The sequence below is a fragment of the Procambarus clarkii genome, chromosome 27 (genome assembly GCF_040958095.1).
Source record: "Procambarus clarkii isolate CNS0578487 chromosome 27, FALCON_Pclarkii_2.0, whole genome shotgun sequence".
NCBI lineage: Eukaryota > Metazoa > Arthropoda > Malacostraca > Decapoda > Cambaridae > Procambarus > Procambarus clarkii.
In genome coordinates this window covers 2,393,504-2,411,801 of record NC_091176.1, presented here as the reverse complement: position 1 = coordinate 2,411,801, position 18,298 = coordinate 2,393,504, and the positions used below count along the sequence as shown (strand labels likewise).

The 18,298-nt window shown below is 42.3% G+C and overlaps 1 protein-coding gene across 1 annotated transcript; it reads left to right on the top strand.

Moving 5' to 3' along the window:
• Positions 1–688: 688 nt before the first annotated feature.
• LOC138369270 (low-density lipoprotein receptor-like) lies at positions 689–16,942 on the top strand. Its single transcript, XM_069332250.1, has 7 exons — positions 689–764; positions 8,767–8,886; positions 9,535–9,648; positions 11,306–11,428; positions 12,619–12,726; positions 12,991–13,098; positions 16,321–16,942. Exons 1-7 carry the CDS (start codon positions 719–721, stop codon positions 16,419–16,421), a joined length of 720 nt encoding a protein of 239 aa, XP_069188351.1. The 5' UTR covers positions 689–718; the 3' UTR covers positions 16,422–16,942.
• Positions 16,943–18,298: the final 1,356 nt, after the last annotated feature.

Here is an 18,298-nt window from a genome sequence, read left to right as displayed (position 1 = left end):
TCTTGTGAGAGCGACACAATGATACCAGCAAATGTCAGCACAGTACTGTGAACTTCAGACACATCACAATGATAATAGCAGGTGTCCCATGATGTCAAGCAACTGTAACAGTCTCGGAGAGGAATGGCGGTTGTGTATTTTAGTTTACATTAAAGGAAATAAAATAAGAATGTGCTCGATACAAGCGAAGTGTTGTGCACAGCTCCGGTTGGAAGCAGGTTGACGAGGAACTGTGTAGAATGAGGCAGGACTTTGTCAACAACGAATACGACAAGGGTTATGTGGAAGAGATCATTAAAAGAAAGGTGATAAAGTGGCCAGCATCTCTGAACGTGTCCCACCAATAAAGCTTTAACAAAGGAACTTCTTTTAAACGCCCCACAAGACAGAAGGAAGTCTTCAAAGACATTATTGATAGAAACGTGATGAGTACCCACACTGATACAGCTCACCATATACTCTAAGAGTCGGGGTATCGCCAACATGCTCGTTAAGAACTCTCCCGACACTAAGCCGACAGACTACTTTCGTTGCGTCTAATTCCTGTAGGTCACTGTGACAGGGGTGGGGACGGGTGGTGGGATGATGGGTCTGGAGATGGGACCTGGGCTGGGACACGTGGGCCTGGAAGTGTTGTTAGCGTGTGGGGGGGGGGGGGGGGGGGGCTGCAACAGGGTATAAAAGGCAGAGGAGATACCAGCTTCACCACACAGACAAGATGAACTTCAAGCTGTTTGGTCTTCTGCTACTGGTGGTCGCTGCCGGTGAGAACCTCCAGTGGTTACTTGTAAATGTGGGAAGCATTTTCCATTATTGTTACTTTTATTTGATAGTAGATTGAATGCTAGTGGCCATACCGACTGACGGCTGGTATTCTGTACTTCAAGATTACATCAGTATTTTGTTCCTCAGATCTTCATTTATTTGTTTGTCTTTATTAGAGTTTACCAATCTTTATGAAGCAGAGTTTTAGTTGCATCTTAAAGTAATACAGCATTATATTGTAGGCGGTTCCTTTGCTGCGGACACTTACCACAGCTGAGATTAATCACGAGCGCTATGTCATGGGTTCGTATCCTGGCCGGGGAGGATTTACTGGGCGCAAATCCTTAACTGTAGCCTCTGTTTAACTCAACAGTAAAATGTGTACTTGGTTGTAACAATGATTCTTCGCGGCGGGGATCGTATTCCAGGGACCTGCCCGAAACGCTACGCGTACTAGTGGCTCTACAAGAATGTAACAACTCTTGTATATATCTCAAAAAAAAAAAAAAAAAAAAAATTAGAGTGGTTGAGTGTCCTTTTCGTCGTCCACAATATTTGCAATTTTGTTTTTTCTGTTGTGACCACAATCTTCCCAGCATAAAGATAGTTTAGTCACATTCTATGGTGTGTGTCTTGACCCGCTCCTGGTGATGTCTGCTGAAGGTGGATGGCCTGTACCCGGCAACATGGGTAGTATGTGACTATGTTGAAAGGTATGTTGTGTGTCACTGCGTATGAGGCTTCAGGTTTGAGGTGCGGTGTGAGGTACATATATTTCCTTGATGCTGGTAGGTTCAGTCGCAGCTCCACACCAAGGAACACCCTCAAGGGTGGTGACATTTCTCAATGTTGCAAGCCTAGGGTGTATGAGGCTGTTTAGTCATCCACATTTCATTGTTGTCTAGTGATTTTGGGTAATTAATATCCCAGGTAAATTTCGTTTGGATGCTGAATCTGCTATGTATACTTTTAAGGGTTGTTTGGTCTTTCTTACAGGTGTTAATGCTGGGGGAAGTATCATTTAGTATTTATTTATTTATTTATTTATGAGAAGGTACATTGAGTTTATTAGAGTACAGAGACGAACTTTTACATTCTTGTAAAGCCACTAGCGCGCATAGCGCTTCAGGCAGATCCTTATCTAACATATAATTTTAAGAAGGTAATTTCTAGCAAAATTAAAAATGTTTACAGGTACATTGTAAGAAAGTATAATATTTAGGATGGATCTGTTTGCCTGGGTGTAGAAATTAATAAATATATATATTGTTTGACGCCCATCTTGTGTTCGGACATAAATACCATGAACTAAATCGGTTGACTGCGTTTTCCTTTCATTTATCGTAAATTTGTCAATTCAAATTCCTAGATATAAATAGTTTGCTAGCCAGCCAACTTCTACATTTTGAGTGACAAGTGTTCTTTGAGGGTCGAACCTTGTTCAGTGGAGGACCTTGTTCAGTGGAGGACTTTGTTCAGTGGAGGCCCCTGTTCAGTGGAGGACCTTGTTCAGTGGGGGACCTTGTTCAGTGGAGGACCTTGTTCAGTGGGGGACCTTGTTCAGTGGAGGCCCCTGTTCAGTGGAGGACCTTGTTCAGTGGGGGACCTTGTTCAGTGGGGGACCTTGTTCAGTGGAGGACCTTGTTCAGTGGAGGACCTTGTTCAGTGGAGGCCCCTGTTCAGTGGAGGACCTTGTTCAGTGGGGGACCTTGTTCAGTGGAGGACCTTGTTCAGTGGGGGACCTTGTTCAGTGGAGGACCTTGTTCAGTGGGGGACCTTGTTCAGTGGAGGCCCCTGTTCAGTGGAGGACCTTGTTCAGTGGGGGACCTTGTTCAGTGGAGGACCTTGTTCAGTGGGGGACCTTGTTCAGTGGAGGCCCCTGTTCAGTGGAGGACCTTGTTCAGTGGAGGACCTTGTTCAGTGGAGGACCTTGTTCAGTGGAGGCCCCTGTTCAGTGGAGGACCTTGTTCAGTGGGGGACCTTGTTCAGTGGAGGACCTTGTTCAGTGGGGGACCTTGTTCAGTGGAGGCCCCTGTTCAGTGGAGGACCTTGTTCAGTGGAGGACCTTGTTCAGTGGAGGACCTTGTTCAGTGGGGGACCTTGTTCAGTGGAGGACCTTGTTCAGTGGAGGACCTTGTTCAGTGGAGGCCCCTGTTCAGTGGAGGACCTTGTTCAGTGGGGGACCTTGTTCAGTGGAGGACCTTGTTCAGTGGGGGACCTTGTTCAGTGGAGGACCTTGTTCAGTGGAGGCCCCTGTTCAGTGGAGGACCTTGTTCAGTGGAGGACCTTGTTCAGTGGAGGACCTTGTTCAGTGGAGGACCTTGTTCAGTGGAGGCCCCTGTTCAGTGGAGGACCTTGTTCAGTGGGGGACCTTGTTCAGTGGAGGACCTTGTTCAGTGGAGGACCTTGTTCAGTGGAGGACCTTGTTCAGTGGAGGCCCCTGTTCAGTGGAGGACCTTGTTCAGTGGAGGACCTTGTTCAGTGGAGGCCCCTGTTCAGTGGAGGACCTTGTTCAGTGGAGGCCCCTGTTCAGTGGAGGACCTTGTTCAGTGGAGGACCTTGTTCAGTGGAGGACCTTGTTCAGTGGAGGACCTTGTTCAGTGGAGGACCTTGTTCAGTGGAGGACCTTGTTCAGTGGAGGACCTTGTTCAGTGGAGGACCTTGTTCAGTGGAGGACCTTGTTCAGTGGAGGCCCCTGTTCAGTGGAGGACCTTGTTCAGTGGAGGACCTTGTTCAGTGGAGGACCTTGTTCAGTGGAGGACCTTGTTCAGTGGGGGACCTTGTTCAGTGGGGGACCTTGTTCAGTGGAGGACCTTGTTCAGTGGAGGACCTTGTTCAGTGGAGGACCTTGTTCAGTGGAGGACCTTGTTCAGTGGAGGACCTTGTTCAGTGGAGGACCTTGCTCAGTGGAGGACCTTGCTCAGTGGGGGACCTTGTTCAGTGGAGGACCTTGTTCAGTGGGGGACCTTGTTCAGTGGAGGACCTTGTTCAGTGGAGGACCTTGTTCAGTGGAGGACCTTGTTCAGTGGAGGACCTTGCTCAGTGGGAGGACCTTGTTCAGTGGGGGACCTTGTTCAGTGGGGGACCTTGTTCAGTGGGGGACCTTGTTCAGTGGAGGACCTTGCTCAGTGGAGGACCTTGCTCAGTGGAGGACCTTGCTCAGTGGGAGGAAATTGCTCAGTGGACTTAAAAATTTGTTGAGGATATTTGTAGCCTAATTTCTAGCCACTTATATATTGTGGTGTTGATGGGGTGATTGTGGTTCTCGTAGTGAAGACGAGGTCATTGGCGTAGCTAATGACCTCGTGTGGCTGTAGTTTTACATTAACAACCTTTCCCATCAAGATTAGGAACACGGATGGGCTGCATACTTCTCAACCTTGCGGTGTACCATTCTCTAGGGTCTTGTACTAGGGTCTTGTACACTGTTAGGTAGTAATGAACCCAGCTGAGTAAGTTGCCTCTCACCCACTTTTTTAAACTAATGCATGATGGGTTCTTAATACAAATGTTTTTTTTTTTCTAACTAAGAAAAGTTGTTTAGTATTTGAATATCCAAAGACGTTAGTCAATTCAGCTCCTGCGAATATGTCGAGATGAAAAAGTCGAATTTCTCGGTGCTCAATAACACTACAAACATCTGTTACGTCTTCTCCAGATATTTACCATTCAGACTGTAGCACAGTGGTCTACAGCTTCGACTCACAACCGAGGATGCCGGGTTAAATCCTCGGTAGGGTTGAAATGATGGGCACGTTTCCTTTCACCTAATGCCTTTATTCACCTAGTAGGGAGGGTACCAGGGAGTTAAGCAATTGTTTTGGATTGCATCCTGGGGAAGGTCAGTAGTTAGCTTAGAGAGGGGGGGGAGGAGACCCTCGATAAGCCGAAGTACAGGCTTCTTGTCCCCGACAATGGGAATTATACCAATGGGTGAACAGTATAGTCACAAGACCCCATAAGAATTGACATGATATTGCAGTTGTTAACACATCAACACCCAGAAAGTTGATTTATGTTAGTAACAATAAAGTGTCCAATAAAGTTACCAGAATTTACCGCAATTTACCTGAGGGCGAAGTTTACTGAGGGCAATTTACCTGGGGGTGCCGGTCGGCCGAGCGGACAGCACACTGGACTTGTGATCCTGTGGTCCTGGGTTCGATCCCAGGCGCCGGCGAGAAACAATGGGCAGAGTTTCTTTCACCCTATGCCCCTGTTACCTAGCAGCAAAATAGGTACCTGGGTGTTAGTCAGCTGTCACGGGCTGCTTCCTGGGGGTGGAGGCCTGGTCGAGGACCGGGCCGCGGGGACACTAAAGCCCCAAAATCATCTCAAGATAACCTCTCAAGATCTCAAGGGCCTCTGACACTTTAGTTGCCTCGATGAGGACAGGAAGCCGGTGGCTTGTCAAAGATTCCCTCCTTTTTCCCTGGTTATCTTTTCCAGTTGTATTTTAAAATTGAACAGAGTTTTGGCATTTACGGCTTCGGCAGGTAGGCGGTTCCATGGGTTTATAACCCTGTGAGTGAAAAGCAACTCCTGTTCTCAGTCCTACAGTGTGGCTTGTTGAGCTTTGAACCGTTGCTCGTTGTTCATGTTACATCTGACCTTTAGAAGAAATTGTCCGGATCAACATCCTCCAAAATGTTCAGTATTTTAATAATTTCAATGAGATCCGCCCTGTCATGCCTGGTTTGTAGTGATGTTAGTCCTGTGGCCTTCAACCATTCCTGATACATGAATTGACTTACTTCTGGAATGATTTGTGTTGCACTTCCTCCAGAGCTGTCTTTCTGAAGATGAGGTCTCCATGCTTGGATATAGTAATCTAAATGGGGCGCACCAGAGATTTATACAATTGAATATCTACCTTCTTTTCCTTAAAGTCAAAGGTACGCTTGATTATTCCCAGGGTTTGGTTAGTTTTTTTGACTTGTGCAGCTTTCAGTGAATAGTAGATTTTGACTCCAAGGTCCTCTCAAATGCTCACTGAAATGGCCAAATATGTTACATAATACTACAAATATCCCCAAAACTCGGAAATACTTCTTATAAGTTCTTTTCAGCTACAATTTAGCACAGTGAATAGAAGCGAAAGGAGACTTTCAGTGAAGTAACTACAAACCAATACTAATTGTAATAGGCTAATGTAAACAGGCAATATTTTTGTTTGAATGTATTACGAAAAACTTTTACTTCTTATAAATTTATTACAATTAATATAATAATATATTAAATGGGTCTTTAAGTTCACGATTGTTATGAATCACTCTACTGAACTTAACTGTCACTGTGTGTAAATGGTTGATGTATCACAGTTTGTTTCTGATGAGTCGACTTAATGAACAGCGGAAAGTTTATATATGCAGGTGAGTATATATATATATATATATATATATATATATATATATATATATATATATATATATATATATATATATATGACAATGAACATTGTCACATTCTTAATCACGTGTTTATTTTCGTGATATACACACACACACATATATATATATATATATATATATATATATATATATATATATATATATATATATATATATATATATATATATATATATATATATATATATATATCGTACCTAGTAGCCAGAACGCACTTCTCAGCCTACTATGCAGGGCCCGATTTGCCTAATAAGCCAAGTTTTCCTGAATTAATATATTTTCTCTAATTTTTTTCTTATGAAATGATAAAGCTACCCAATTCATTATGTATGAGGTCAATTTTTTAATTGGAGTTAAAATTAACGTAGATATATGCCCGAACCTAACCAACCCTACCTAACCTAACCTAACCTATCTTTATAGGTTAGGTTAGGTTAGGTAGCCGAAAAAGCTAGGTTAGGTTAGGTTAGGTAGCCGAAAAAGCTAGGTTAGGTTAGGTTAGGTAGGTTAGGTAGTCGAAAGTAAATTAATTCATGAAAACTTGGCTTATTAGTCAAATCGGGCCTTGCATAGTAGGCCGAGAAGTGCGTTCTGGCTACTAGGTACGACATATATATATAATATATAATATATATATTATTAAATATGACCGAAAAAGTAAGATTAATAATTCTAACACGAATTTTCTCGATCTTTCTTACGTTTCTTTTCACTGTTGATGGTAATTCAAAAATCAATTCTCCAAAATTCATTTTTATTTCTAGTCTGACGCGACACTTGAGCGCGTTTCGTAAAACTTATTACATTTTCAAAGACTTTAGTTTACACACACACACACACAACTTTAACTGAATAGAGCTTAAACATCTTCGAGTTTTTATACCTACATTTGGGTGAGGTGACATGTTACAATAGTTTTGGATGAGGTGAAAATAAACTTTTAACACAAGACAGGTTTACACAAGACACAAGACAAGTTTAACACAACAACACAGAAATCATCGATAGATACAGCGATAGCAGGCGGCTTGACATCTGCGAGGCACTACACATCAAGAAGTGGGACCAAAGAGCCAAAGCTCAACCCCCGCAAGCACAATTAGGTGAGTACCAGCAATCAACAGCCAATTAATGCACAACTATATTCTACCCACTTCAAGACTTCGCTCCAATATAGAAGCATCAAGAAATATGGGCCAATAAAAATAGGCCTTCTGCAGTTACCTACCTTTAATACCCATTGTTTCGTGTACTGTCTTGTGTTAAAAGTTTATTTTCACCTCATCCAAAACTATTGTAACATGTCACCTCACCCAAATGTAGGTATAAAAACTCGAAGATGTTTAAGCTCTATTCAGTTAAAGTTGTGTGTGTGTGTGTGTGTAAACTAAAGTCTTTGAAAATGTAATAAGTTTTACGAAACGCGCTCAAGTGTCGCGTCAGACTAGAAATAAAAATGAATTTTGGAGAATTGATTTTTGAATTACCATCAACAGTGAAAAGAAACGTAAGAAAGATCGAGAAAATTCGTGTTAGAATTATTAATCTTACTTTTTCGGTCATATTTAATAATATATGTCTACAGGAAAGACTGCTACCAAAATATACTAATATATAATATATATATATATATATATATATATATATATATATATATATATATATATATATATATATATATATATATATATATATATATATATAATATATATATATAATGTTGTACCTAGTAGCCAGAACGCAGTTCTACTAAGCAAGGCTCGATTTGCCTAATAAGCCAAAATTTCCAGAATTTCAATATTTTTCTCATTTTTTTTCTTATGAAATGATAGAGCTATTCATTTCATTATGTATGAGTTAATTTTTTTTTAAATTTGAGTTAAAACTAACGTAGATATATGACCAAACTTAACCAACCCTACCTAACCTAACCTAAACTTACATAACTAAATCAATAATTTATGCTCTTAATATAATATAATAATAATTAAAATAAACCAATAGGAAACAATTTATTGAAAATATAGAAAATCACTCGGCTTATTAGGCAAATCGGACCTTGCATAGTAGGTCGAGAAGTGCGTTCTGGATACTAGGTACGACATATATATACATAAGGCAGGCTCGCCATTTTTGTCTTTAATTCATTTTTTATTTAATTCTATTTTTATTTAAAGTTTCGTAGCAAACTGGCTGCTATATTCAAGCAAATCCTGTTGAACCCTAAACAAATACTGGTGCCTTTACGTGTCTTCAACCAGCAACAAATTGCACACGTTTACAAGTTTAGCCTAAATATTTCATAACTATATGTATTAATACGACACCCACATTACCCGCCTCTGCTCTCCACCCTTAGACCCCCGGCCCTCCACCAACGCCCTCCAACCACAGCCCATGCTCTCCACCCACGCCCTCCACCCACAGCCCACGTCCTCCACTTCCGTTCACATCCTTCGTCCTCCTCCATCACTTCCACGACCCCCATCTCCTCGTCCCCACCACAACAAGTCGTGTCCCACGTTGATTGTCCATTACTAACTTGTGTCACTTGCCCCGTGTGTGGGGGCTGGTGGTGGTGTGCCTCCTCAGCTGAGGCAGAGTGGCAGTGTTCAGCCTTCCAGTGTGCTGGTGAGGACCTGTGTATCCCCACCCGCTACCTCTGTGACGGAGAAAACGACTGTATCGACGGAAGTGATGAGGCTGATTGTAGTAAGTTACTGAGACGTGTTTTCTCTCTCTCTCTACCTCTCTCTGTCTCTCTCTCTCTGTCTCTCTCTCTCTCTGTCTCTCTGTCTCTCTGTTTCTCTGTCTCTCTCTCTGTCTCTCTCTCTCTGTCTCTCTCTCTCTCTCTCTCTCTCTCTCTCTCTCTCTCTCTCTCTCTCTCTCTCTCTCTCTCTCTCTCTCTCTCTCTCTCTCTACCTCTCTCTGTCTCTCTCTCTCTGTCTCTCTCTCTCTCTGTCTCTCTGTCTCTCTGTTTCTCTGTCTCTCTCTCTCTCTCTCTCTCTCTGTCTCTCTCTCTCTCTCTCTCTCTCTCTCTCTCTCTCTCTCTCTCTCTCTCTCTCTCTCTCTCTCTCTCTCTCTCTCTCTCTCAGGAATTAAATTTTCACTTTCCTTACAAGCAGCAAAGTGTTTTAGAACCAACTAGAGCCACTTACCTGCGGTTTTCACGTTCCTTAAGTGGGTCTAGCTGTGCATTTTCATGTAAAAAATTATAAAAAAAACTATATAAATTATTTTTATTAAAAATTATTAAAAAATATATATATAAATTATAGTAAAAAATAATAAAATTATATGTAAAAAAAATGTTATTAAAAGTAACATGACGTAGTAGCTCTCACCCGTGTGTGCTCACAGCGTCGTGCCCCGAGGGCTTCTACCAGTGCCAGGACAGCACCGTGTGCATCGTCGAGCACTACCTCTGTGACGGCTATTATGACTGTGACTTGGGCGACGACGAAGATTCCTGCTGTAAGTTGTAGTACAAATCTTTCTTTTCACTTGACCTCTCATAAGAACTAAAAGCTCATTATACATCTCAGCAATTAGGCAAACTAACATTCGAATGAGTTATAATAATAATAATAATTTTTATTTAGGTAAAGGTACATACATAAAGAGATTTTACAATGTTTGTTGGCTTTATAGATAGAGCTAGTACATACAATGCCTAAAGCCACTATTACGCAAAGCGTTTCGGGCAGACGCTGTGTTGTGTTGTTTACAAACACAATTCCGTGGAAGTCAAGAATAATAATATAAGTTCCGCCTTCATACACAGACACATGTCAACAATACAAGGTGACCTTTCCTTCAGGCAAGGAAACATTATAAGGAATCCTTCGATGGAAGGCTAGCACTATTATCAAAGAAGCTTTATTGACCTTTGTCATAATAACCCCCACTATTTACGAGTCCCACAGCGAGAGCCTCACTCCACGGCAGCCTAATGGCCATAACCTTTTTGTATATTGAGTTGTATATTTATAGTCAGTCCTATACAGATAGTGGGTAACTTCTTTTAACATTGATCCTCGTATAATTCCCTAGCTCCATCTGTACTGTGCATTGTTACCGGTGTTCCTTGTACCCTTCATCAACCCCCCGTGTACCTTGTAGCCTTCATCAACCCCCCGTGTACCTTGTAGCCTTCATCAACCCCCCGTGTACCTTGTAGCCTTCATCAACCCCCGTGTACCTTGTAGCCTTCATCAACCCCCGTGTACCTTGTAGCCTTCATCAACCCCCGTGTACCTTGTAGCCTTCATCAATCCCCCGTGTACCTTGTAGCCTTCATCAACCCCTCGTGTACCTTGTAGCCTTCATCAACCCCCCGTGTACCTTGTAGCCTTCATCAACCCCCGTGTACCTTGTAGCCTTCATCAACCCCCGTGTACCTTGTAGCCTTCATCAACGCCCGTGTACCTTGTAGCCTTCATCAACCCCCGTGTACCTTGTAGCCTTCATCAATCCCCCGTGTACCTTGTAGCCTTCATCAACCCCTCGTGTACCTTGTAGCCTTCATCAACCCCCCGTGTACCTTGTAGCCTTCATCAACCCCCGTGTACCTTGTAGCCTTCATCAACCCCCGTGTACCTTGTAGCCTTCATCAACCCCCGTGTACCTTGTAGCCTTCATCAATCCCCCGTGTACCTTGTAGCCTTCATCAACCCCCCGTGTACCTTGTAGCCTTCATCAACCCCCGTGTACCTTGTAGCCTTCATCAACGCCCGTGTACCTTGTAGCCTTCATCAACCCCCGTGTACCTTGTAGCCTTCATCAATCCCCCGTGTACCTTGTAGCCTTCATCAACCCCTCGTGTACCTTGTAGCCTTCATCAACCCCCGTGTACCTTGTAGCCTTCATCAACCCCCCGTGTACCTTGTAGCCTTCGTCAACCCCCGTGTACCTTGTAGCCTTCATCAACCCCCCGTGTACCTTGTAGCCTTCATCAACCCCTCGTGTACCTTGTAGCCTTCATCAACCCCCCGTGTACCTTGTAGCATTCATCAACCCCCCGTGTACCTTGTAGCATTCATCAACCCCCCGTGTACCTTGTAGCCTTCATCAACCCCCCGTGTACCTTGTAGCCATCATCAACCCCCGTGTACCTTGTATTCTTCCCCAGCCACCGCGGCACCTGTGTGTTCCGAGGACCAGTACCAGTGCTTCGAGGGCTCCTGCATCGACAAGCAGTTCCTCTGTGACGGCATTGTTGACTGCTACATGAGCGACGACGAGCTGGAGTGCAGTGAGTAGGCTTCACGTACTTACATATCATTTTGGAAAAGTTACCCACTCCACGCCCTTCAGGGTCTTTGTTCCGGACGGTAATACGAGTGCAGGTCATATAGAAGGAAGTTCTAAGCCTGAATAACTATCCAGCACCGGAAAGGGTTACGAGGACAAGACGTTTAGATATGAGGTTGGTGAAAAGGAACGGTGACCAACCATTCTGACTATCGAGGATCGAACGCTGACCCTGCAAGATGCAAGGCCGTCGCTTTGCGAACCAGTCCAAATGGATGGGCAAAAGATAATAATGTGTGCTAAGACGGTGGGAATAGTCAAGGGGTCACGGGGCCTTCCCATGGACGGATCTCGGTGGGATATGGAGGTCTGAGCCAGGATTAACTAAGTATTTGTGCGTTTAAGAACGAAACCTGTACATCTTTACTCGATCATGGCAGCGTACGCTGTATTTATAAAACAGTTTACGAGCTTGGAAACGTCACAACGCAAAGTTTTTATTGTTAAAGATAACTTCGTAATACTTCGGAGCTCAAAAACTGTTTGATAAATGTAAACCAAGTCATCATTATTGAGGAAAGATGTACAGGTTTCGTAACTGGACGTATAAGTGAGTGATGAATCCTGGCCAAGAAATGGTAACCGTAAGTGGTATGATTCTGGAACAAACGGTCCACACCGTTGGGAAGGGCCAACGGAAGGGAAGGAAGTTATGAGACAACGGTAAGCCATTGACTAGGAATCAATGGCTTACCGTTGATTCCTAGGAATCAACGGTAAGCCATGACTAGGAATGGCTTACCGTTGATGACTATGAATCATCCCAAGCGGGTTCCAGGACAGAACCCGAGCTGTGATAGGCGACGGAGTGAAGGAACGGTATTCAACCACTTCGACCATCGGGTAATCGAACGGAGACCTTCAAGAAGCGAGATCGTCACTGTACCAACCAGTCCCAGTGTCGTCATGACAAAGTTGGCGGGAGTGGAACAGGCAAAGATTTTATATTAATGCCTGTCTTTGTTAACATATAAATATTCCATAATAGATCATACTTTTGGTGGTGTTATCCACATTTAATATCGTTCAGCGTACTTAACTCTCACTTAAGTGTACATATAGAATTCATCTGATCATGTAAACTCTATCTCATGTATTATATAATTTGTTAAACGAGGATTGGTGTTGCAGGTGAGTGCAACGAAGGCTTCCTGTGTCCGGATGGTCGGTGTATCGTGGACATGTTCGTGTGTGACGACTTCGAGGACTGTCACCGTGGCGAGGACGAGAAAGACTGCCGTGAGTTGATGACTCGTATCATCACCTTCCTCCTCCATCACTACCACACTCGTTCATTATTATCGTTCATCTCCACCACAAACCCCACCACCACCACCACCATCATCAGCTCCACCACCACCACCATCATCAGCCCCCCCACAACTAGTACCACCACCACATCAACACAAGCACCACTACCACTAAAGAGTTCGTGATGATAACTACAAAGACCATCTTTACAAAAAAAAAATTCACACTAACGAACCTGTCTGTGTTTCACAGCTTGCACACCAACCGACTTCGTTTGTGCCAATGGCGACTGTATCCCAGCAAACTATCACTGTGATGGCTACATAGATTGCTTTGAGGCTACCGATGAGGAGAATTGTGGTTAGTATTGCATTCTGAAACAATGTCTCATTGTAACAAAAATATAACTATTGGCGATGCTTGCTGCAGTTGTAACGTAGCAATAGGCTTTCCTGTGTGTGTCAGCTGGATATTTAGGTTTTCAGGGCTTTGTTTTCTAAGTGCCTTCAGCCACACGATCTTAATTTCAAAGTTGCAAGTGGAGCTAATTGTATTTTTCGTTTATGTAGATTGTAATGAAGGGTATGAGAGCTCAGTAACTAGCCTTGTTTGTGTTAATCTCTTAGAGATGTTTTTGATTGGTTGATTTTGTTGATTTATCTTGTTTTGTTTTGATTTTGGTCTGGTTCATCGAGAACTATCTCATGAACTCTATCTCTATCTTTAGTTTGGTCGATCAAAACAAGATTGGTTAATCCTGTTTTGATTTTGTCTGCATATGGTTGATTTTGTTAATTTATTATGCACCCCATACCCAAGTATGGGTAGTGGGTTAGTTCTGTGGACTATTTCCTAGGTATAATGTAGTAAAATATGCGTTCAATATAACAACCATGATATAAAATGATAGCAGTGATTGACATAGGCACATATATTGGGGGAGTAGGTAGCATAAAATACAGTGCGAGCTTAAGGCACTAGGTAGGAAACTTTGAAGATGAAATTAAGTACTTTTTGGTATTTTTTTATAAGGCGTAGGTTGACAGCTTTTCAATTCGTTAGGGAGTGAGTTCCATAGACTAGGTCCCTTTATTTGCATAGTATTTACACAGATTTAGTTTGACTCTGGGGATATCAAAGATATAATTATTTCTGGTGTGGTGATTATGGGTCCTATTACATCTGTCAATGATCAGATCAGAATTTGCATTTAAGAACAGGGTTTTGTAAATGTAAATGGCACAAGAGAATGTGTGGAGTGAGTTTATGTTTAGCATGGTTTAGGGATTTAAACGGGGGGGGGGGGTGAGTGTTGTCTGAAAGCAGAGTTTGTTAGTGTCCTGACAGCCTATTTTTGCTGGGTGATGATGGGCTTGAGGTAGTTTGCAGTGGTTGAACCCCCATGCACAGATACCATAGGTAAGATAGGGATAGATTAGTGCATAATATAGACAGATGAGAGCAGAGTTGGGAACATAATATCTGATTCTAGAAAGTATACGAACCGTTTTTGAGACTTTTTTAGTTATGTGTTGTATGTGGGTGCGGAAGTTGAGTCTCTTGTCTAAGTAACTTTCCATCATTTGTATGGCTGATGTTGACATTGTCTGTCTGAAGCTGAATTGCATTTGTTGATATGCTTCCAAATAAAATGCAGTAGGTCTTTTATGTGTTTAGTGTGAGTTTGTTGGTTGACATCCATGAGCGAACTTTTTAAATCCGTTATTCACAACATTATTTAGTGTGTGTGGGTTGGGGTCTGAGTAGATGAGGGTAATATAGATTACCCTATATATGTTAAATCTATAGCAAAAATATAGATTAAAGAATGTTAGAGATATTAGGCAGATCATTGATGTATATAAGAAATAGGAGGGGTCCTTGGATGCTGCTCTGTGGCACTCCAACGGTTAATGGTAGAGTGAAGGAAGTTATGGTGTCTGTCACTAAGATCGGGTCGGATATAGTCCAGGGCAAGGCCTCGGATTCCATAATGATGAAATTTAAGTAAGAGGTAGTTATGGTTAACAGTGTCAAATGCCTTTCTCAGGTCAATGAAGAGTCCAATTGGGAACTCATTTTTGTCAAGGGCTGAGTAGATTATCAAGCAGACTAATAAGTGCATCGTTGGTACTCTTTTGGGAGCGGAAGCCAAACTGACAGGGACTTTGTATGTTGAATTATACGAGGTAGGAGTTGAGCTGTTTGTAAATAATTTTTTCAAATATTTTTCATAGTACGGGTAGGTTTGATATTGGTCTGTAATTGTTTATGTCTGCCGGATTGCCTCCTTTATGAACTGGCGTTACTTGTGTTTTTTAAGCATATCAGGGAAAGTATGAAACTAGAGATTTGTTGAACAGCAGAGCTATGGGTGGCGCAAGGGCATGGAAAACAATCTTGTATAAAATGGATGGTATTTCACTAATGTTCCCAGCTTTGAGTTTTAGTGAGTGTATGATGGACACAACATCTGTAGGGCTGACCGGTGAAAGGAGAAGAGAGTTTGGATAGCTGCCTGTAAGATATGCGGTAACATGTGTCTGTGTAGGATTTTTCTGGCATGGTTAGTACGAACCGATGAAAAGAAGCTATTAAATTCAGTTGCCGTTTCTAAGTCTGTTGCAGGTGAATAACCATCCTTGGAGAGTTTTATCTGGTTATGTAATTGTTGTTTAGATCCTAGGATGTTAGAGATGGCTCTCTATGTGCTTTTCATGTTGCCTTTTTCTTCTTTAAGTCTATTCTCATAATAGGAAAGTTTTGCTCTTCTTATTATACTTGTAAGCACTGATGAATACCTCTTAACTACGTCATTTGTAACTAGGTCGATTCTATTTTTTTCATATTCATGGTTTTTGTGAGCCCCTACAGCCAGGGGTTGTTTAATCTCTTGACAGTTACTTGCTTGGTGAGGAGAGGACAGTGAGTGCTGTTGAGGGTTAAAGTTCTGGAGAGGAAGAGGTTGGCTAATGAATTTATATCCTGTGTATTATTGAATTCTGATTCCCAATTAATATTGTGAAATGCATTTGTGAGGTTGCCTATAGCTGCTTCACTGTGTAACCTTAAGGTAAGTTTCTTGTTATCTGGTGGTGTCCATGTTTGCTCTGAGGAAGGTAGAATAGTGGTCAGTTGTTCTGTCAGTGATTATACCAGATGCAAGGGGAGCTGTCCGTAAGTGATCCAAGGTAGTAGCCGATGTTTAAGTGATTCGGGTGGGCCTGGTGATTGTGGGGATTAACATACAGGTGTTCATGCTGTTAAGGATATTGTCGACTTGAGGGCTATTTTGTTGATAGGTCAATATTAAAATCACCTCGTAGAATGATGTGATTTTTGTTGAGGTCGTTATTTGTGATAAGATTTCTTAGGTTATCTGAGAATGCAAATATATTAGTATTGAAAAATCTATAGATAGCTCCAATAATCATGGAGGATTTAAGGGATTTAATAGAGAACTGAGCAAAGGTATACTCACAGTAGTCGTCTGTGACACTATTGCGAATGAACTGTTACATATCTGTACATATAAAGATGCCATTCTCATCCAAGATATATTGATCACGTGTTCTGCCGCAGACGCGACAGAAGCACCGCGTGCCTCCAGGCCCCTCCGCCGCAGGACCCGCAGCCAGAACCACCTCCTCCGCAAGCTGGAAACTTTCAACAGGAAGAAGTAACTCTCCTGACACCAGCGCCCTCACCTCGTCTGTCTTTCTATATGGCGTCTCTCCTGACACCAGCGCCCTCACCTCTGCCATCTTCTTTAAGGGCGTCGACTCTTATAACTCATTCATGAACCAATAACACCTATAAAGCATTCTAAGGCGTTACCCGGCCACCAGTTCATCACCAGAATTAGCTCCAACTCAGAGTATTGACAAATATAACCAACACTTACGGAACAGCCAGGATGAAATGGCTATATGGGCCTTCAGACAACAAAGACAAACAGCTTCACAGACCAGGCAGTTACCACCAAAGACTGGCCCAAAGCCAGACTGTAAGAATGAAAGAGCTATTGAAATCATCCATAGGAAAAAATCAAGAGCCATGAGACCGAAAAGTGCATAGTACTTCTCGTTGCATGTACACCGAGTTCATTTTAGTGTTGGACTGTGTCCGGGACTAATAAAATACAACGCAAGACCCGCTGTAATTTGTGTAATATTTTACTCTGTGATATAAAGAAATTACAAAATATTTAGTTTTACTATATATAAACACAACGTTTTTGAATAAGTTTTAATTACATATATTTGCGTCCTAATACCGATTACCTCTTCACAACTAGGGATTTGACATTTGACAAGTACATACTTAGTAGGCTTATATCTAAATTTCCGAATAGCCTATGACACAATATCAAATACAAGATAAAAAAATGTAATTTGAAACTGTCACCTGGCATTGGCGGATAATTTAAATTCTATATTTGGAAAAGGCTTAGTGGGGGTTAACGGTAAAGTGGTTGAGTGCAGTTATTGACATCCATACATTCTGAATGTATGTGGAGTCAGCAGACATGATGCACTTTGTATATACATAATGTGTGTGTCATGGTTAACCGCAGAGCTACGAGTTGCTGAATGCTGCTAATGGAAGTAAAGATGTAAAGGTTTCACTCATCGTGTTGTCGCACGGTGAAGGGTTAATGCACCTCGGGACTGCATGGTTGTTATGCATTAAAATTTATAAGTACAACAGTGGTTCATAAGAAGATTCTGTTTCAACTCTTGTGTCACGATTGGGCTCGAACCGGCCATATTCCCTCCCTCTTACCAATCCCACCCTAACCAATCCAACCCAGCTCCCAGACCGCCCGCTGGCCTCTACCCTTACTCCATTGTTACCTGCCACGTGTAATGAGTCTTTAAGACCTTGAAGAAAATGTGATTTTGAAAACATAAAATTCAGTCAAAACAAATAAAATTCAAAGTAAACATAAATTCAAAGTTGACCGTGTACTTTACATATTGAGAGAAACAATCATTCACATCTTTGTTTACTGTAAGCGGACGATGAGTCACAACGTGGCTGAAGATATGATGACTAAAGCACACATTAGAAAATGAAGAAACGGTGACATTTCGGTCCGTCCTGGACCCTTATTAAGACGTGTCATAGACGTTCCTTTCTTCTATTACACAACTTGATAATGGTCCAGGAGGGACCGAAGTTTAAAATATAATTTACAACATTAAGATTAGTTTAGTTCATTTATTATGCATCCCATACCCATCCTGTGGGCGATATTGGAAAGGGTTACATAGGCACATAATGGGCTCAGGGACTGATATACAAGTCTTTCTGTGTGTAATGAAATAAGGGCGAAGAGGTAGAGCAGCTTATTGACAGAGCCCAGGTGTATTGGGGAATTGTGTAAAACCGGGTTTGTGTCTCGGAGAGACTGCAGGATACGTGTGAGGGCAGTTGCACTCCCGGTTGCAATTCTTTTCCACGTCGTGGCACAGTCGATTAAGGCGCGTCTGGGATCCTCTCGGACGTAGGTTCGAAACCTCATAACGGCCCCTGTAGATTTGTTCTCAGGGTCTGA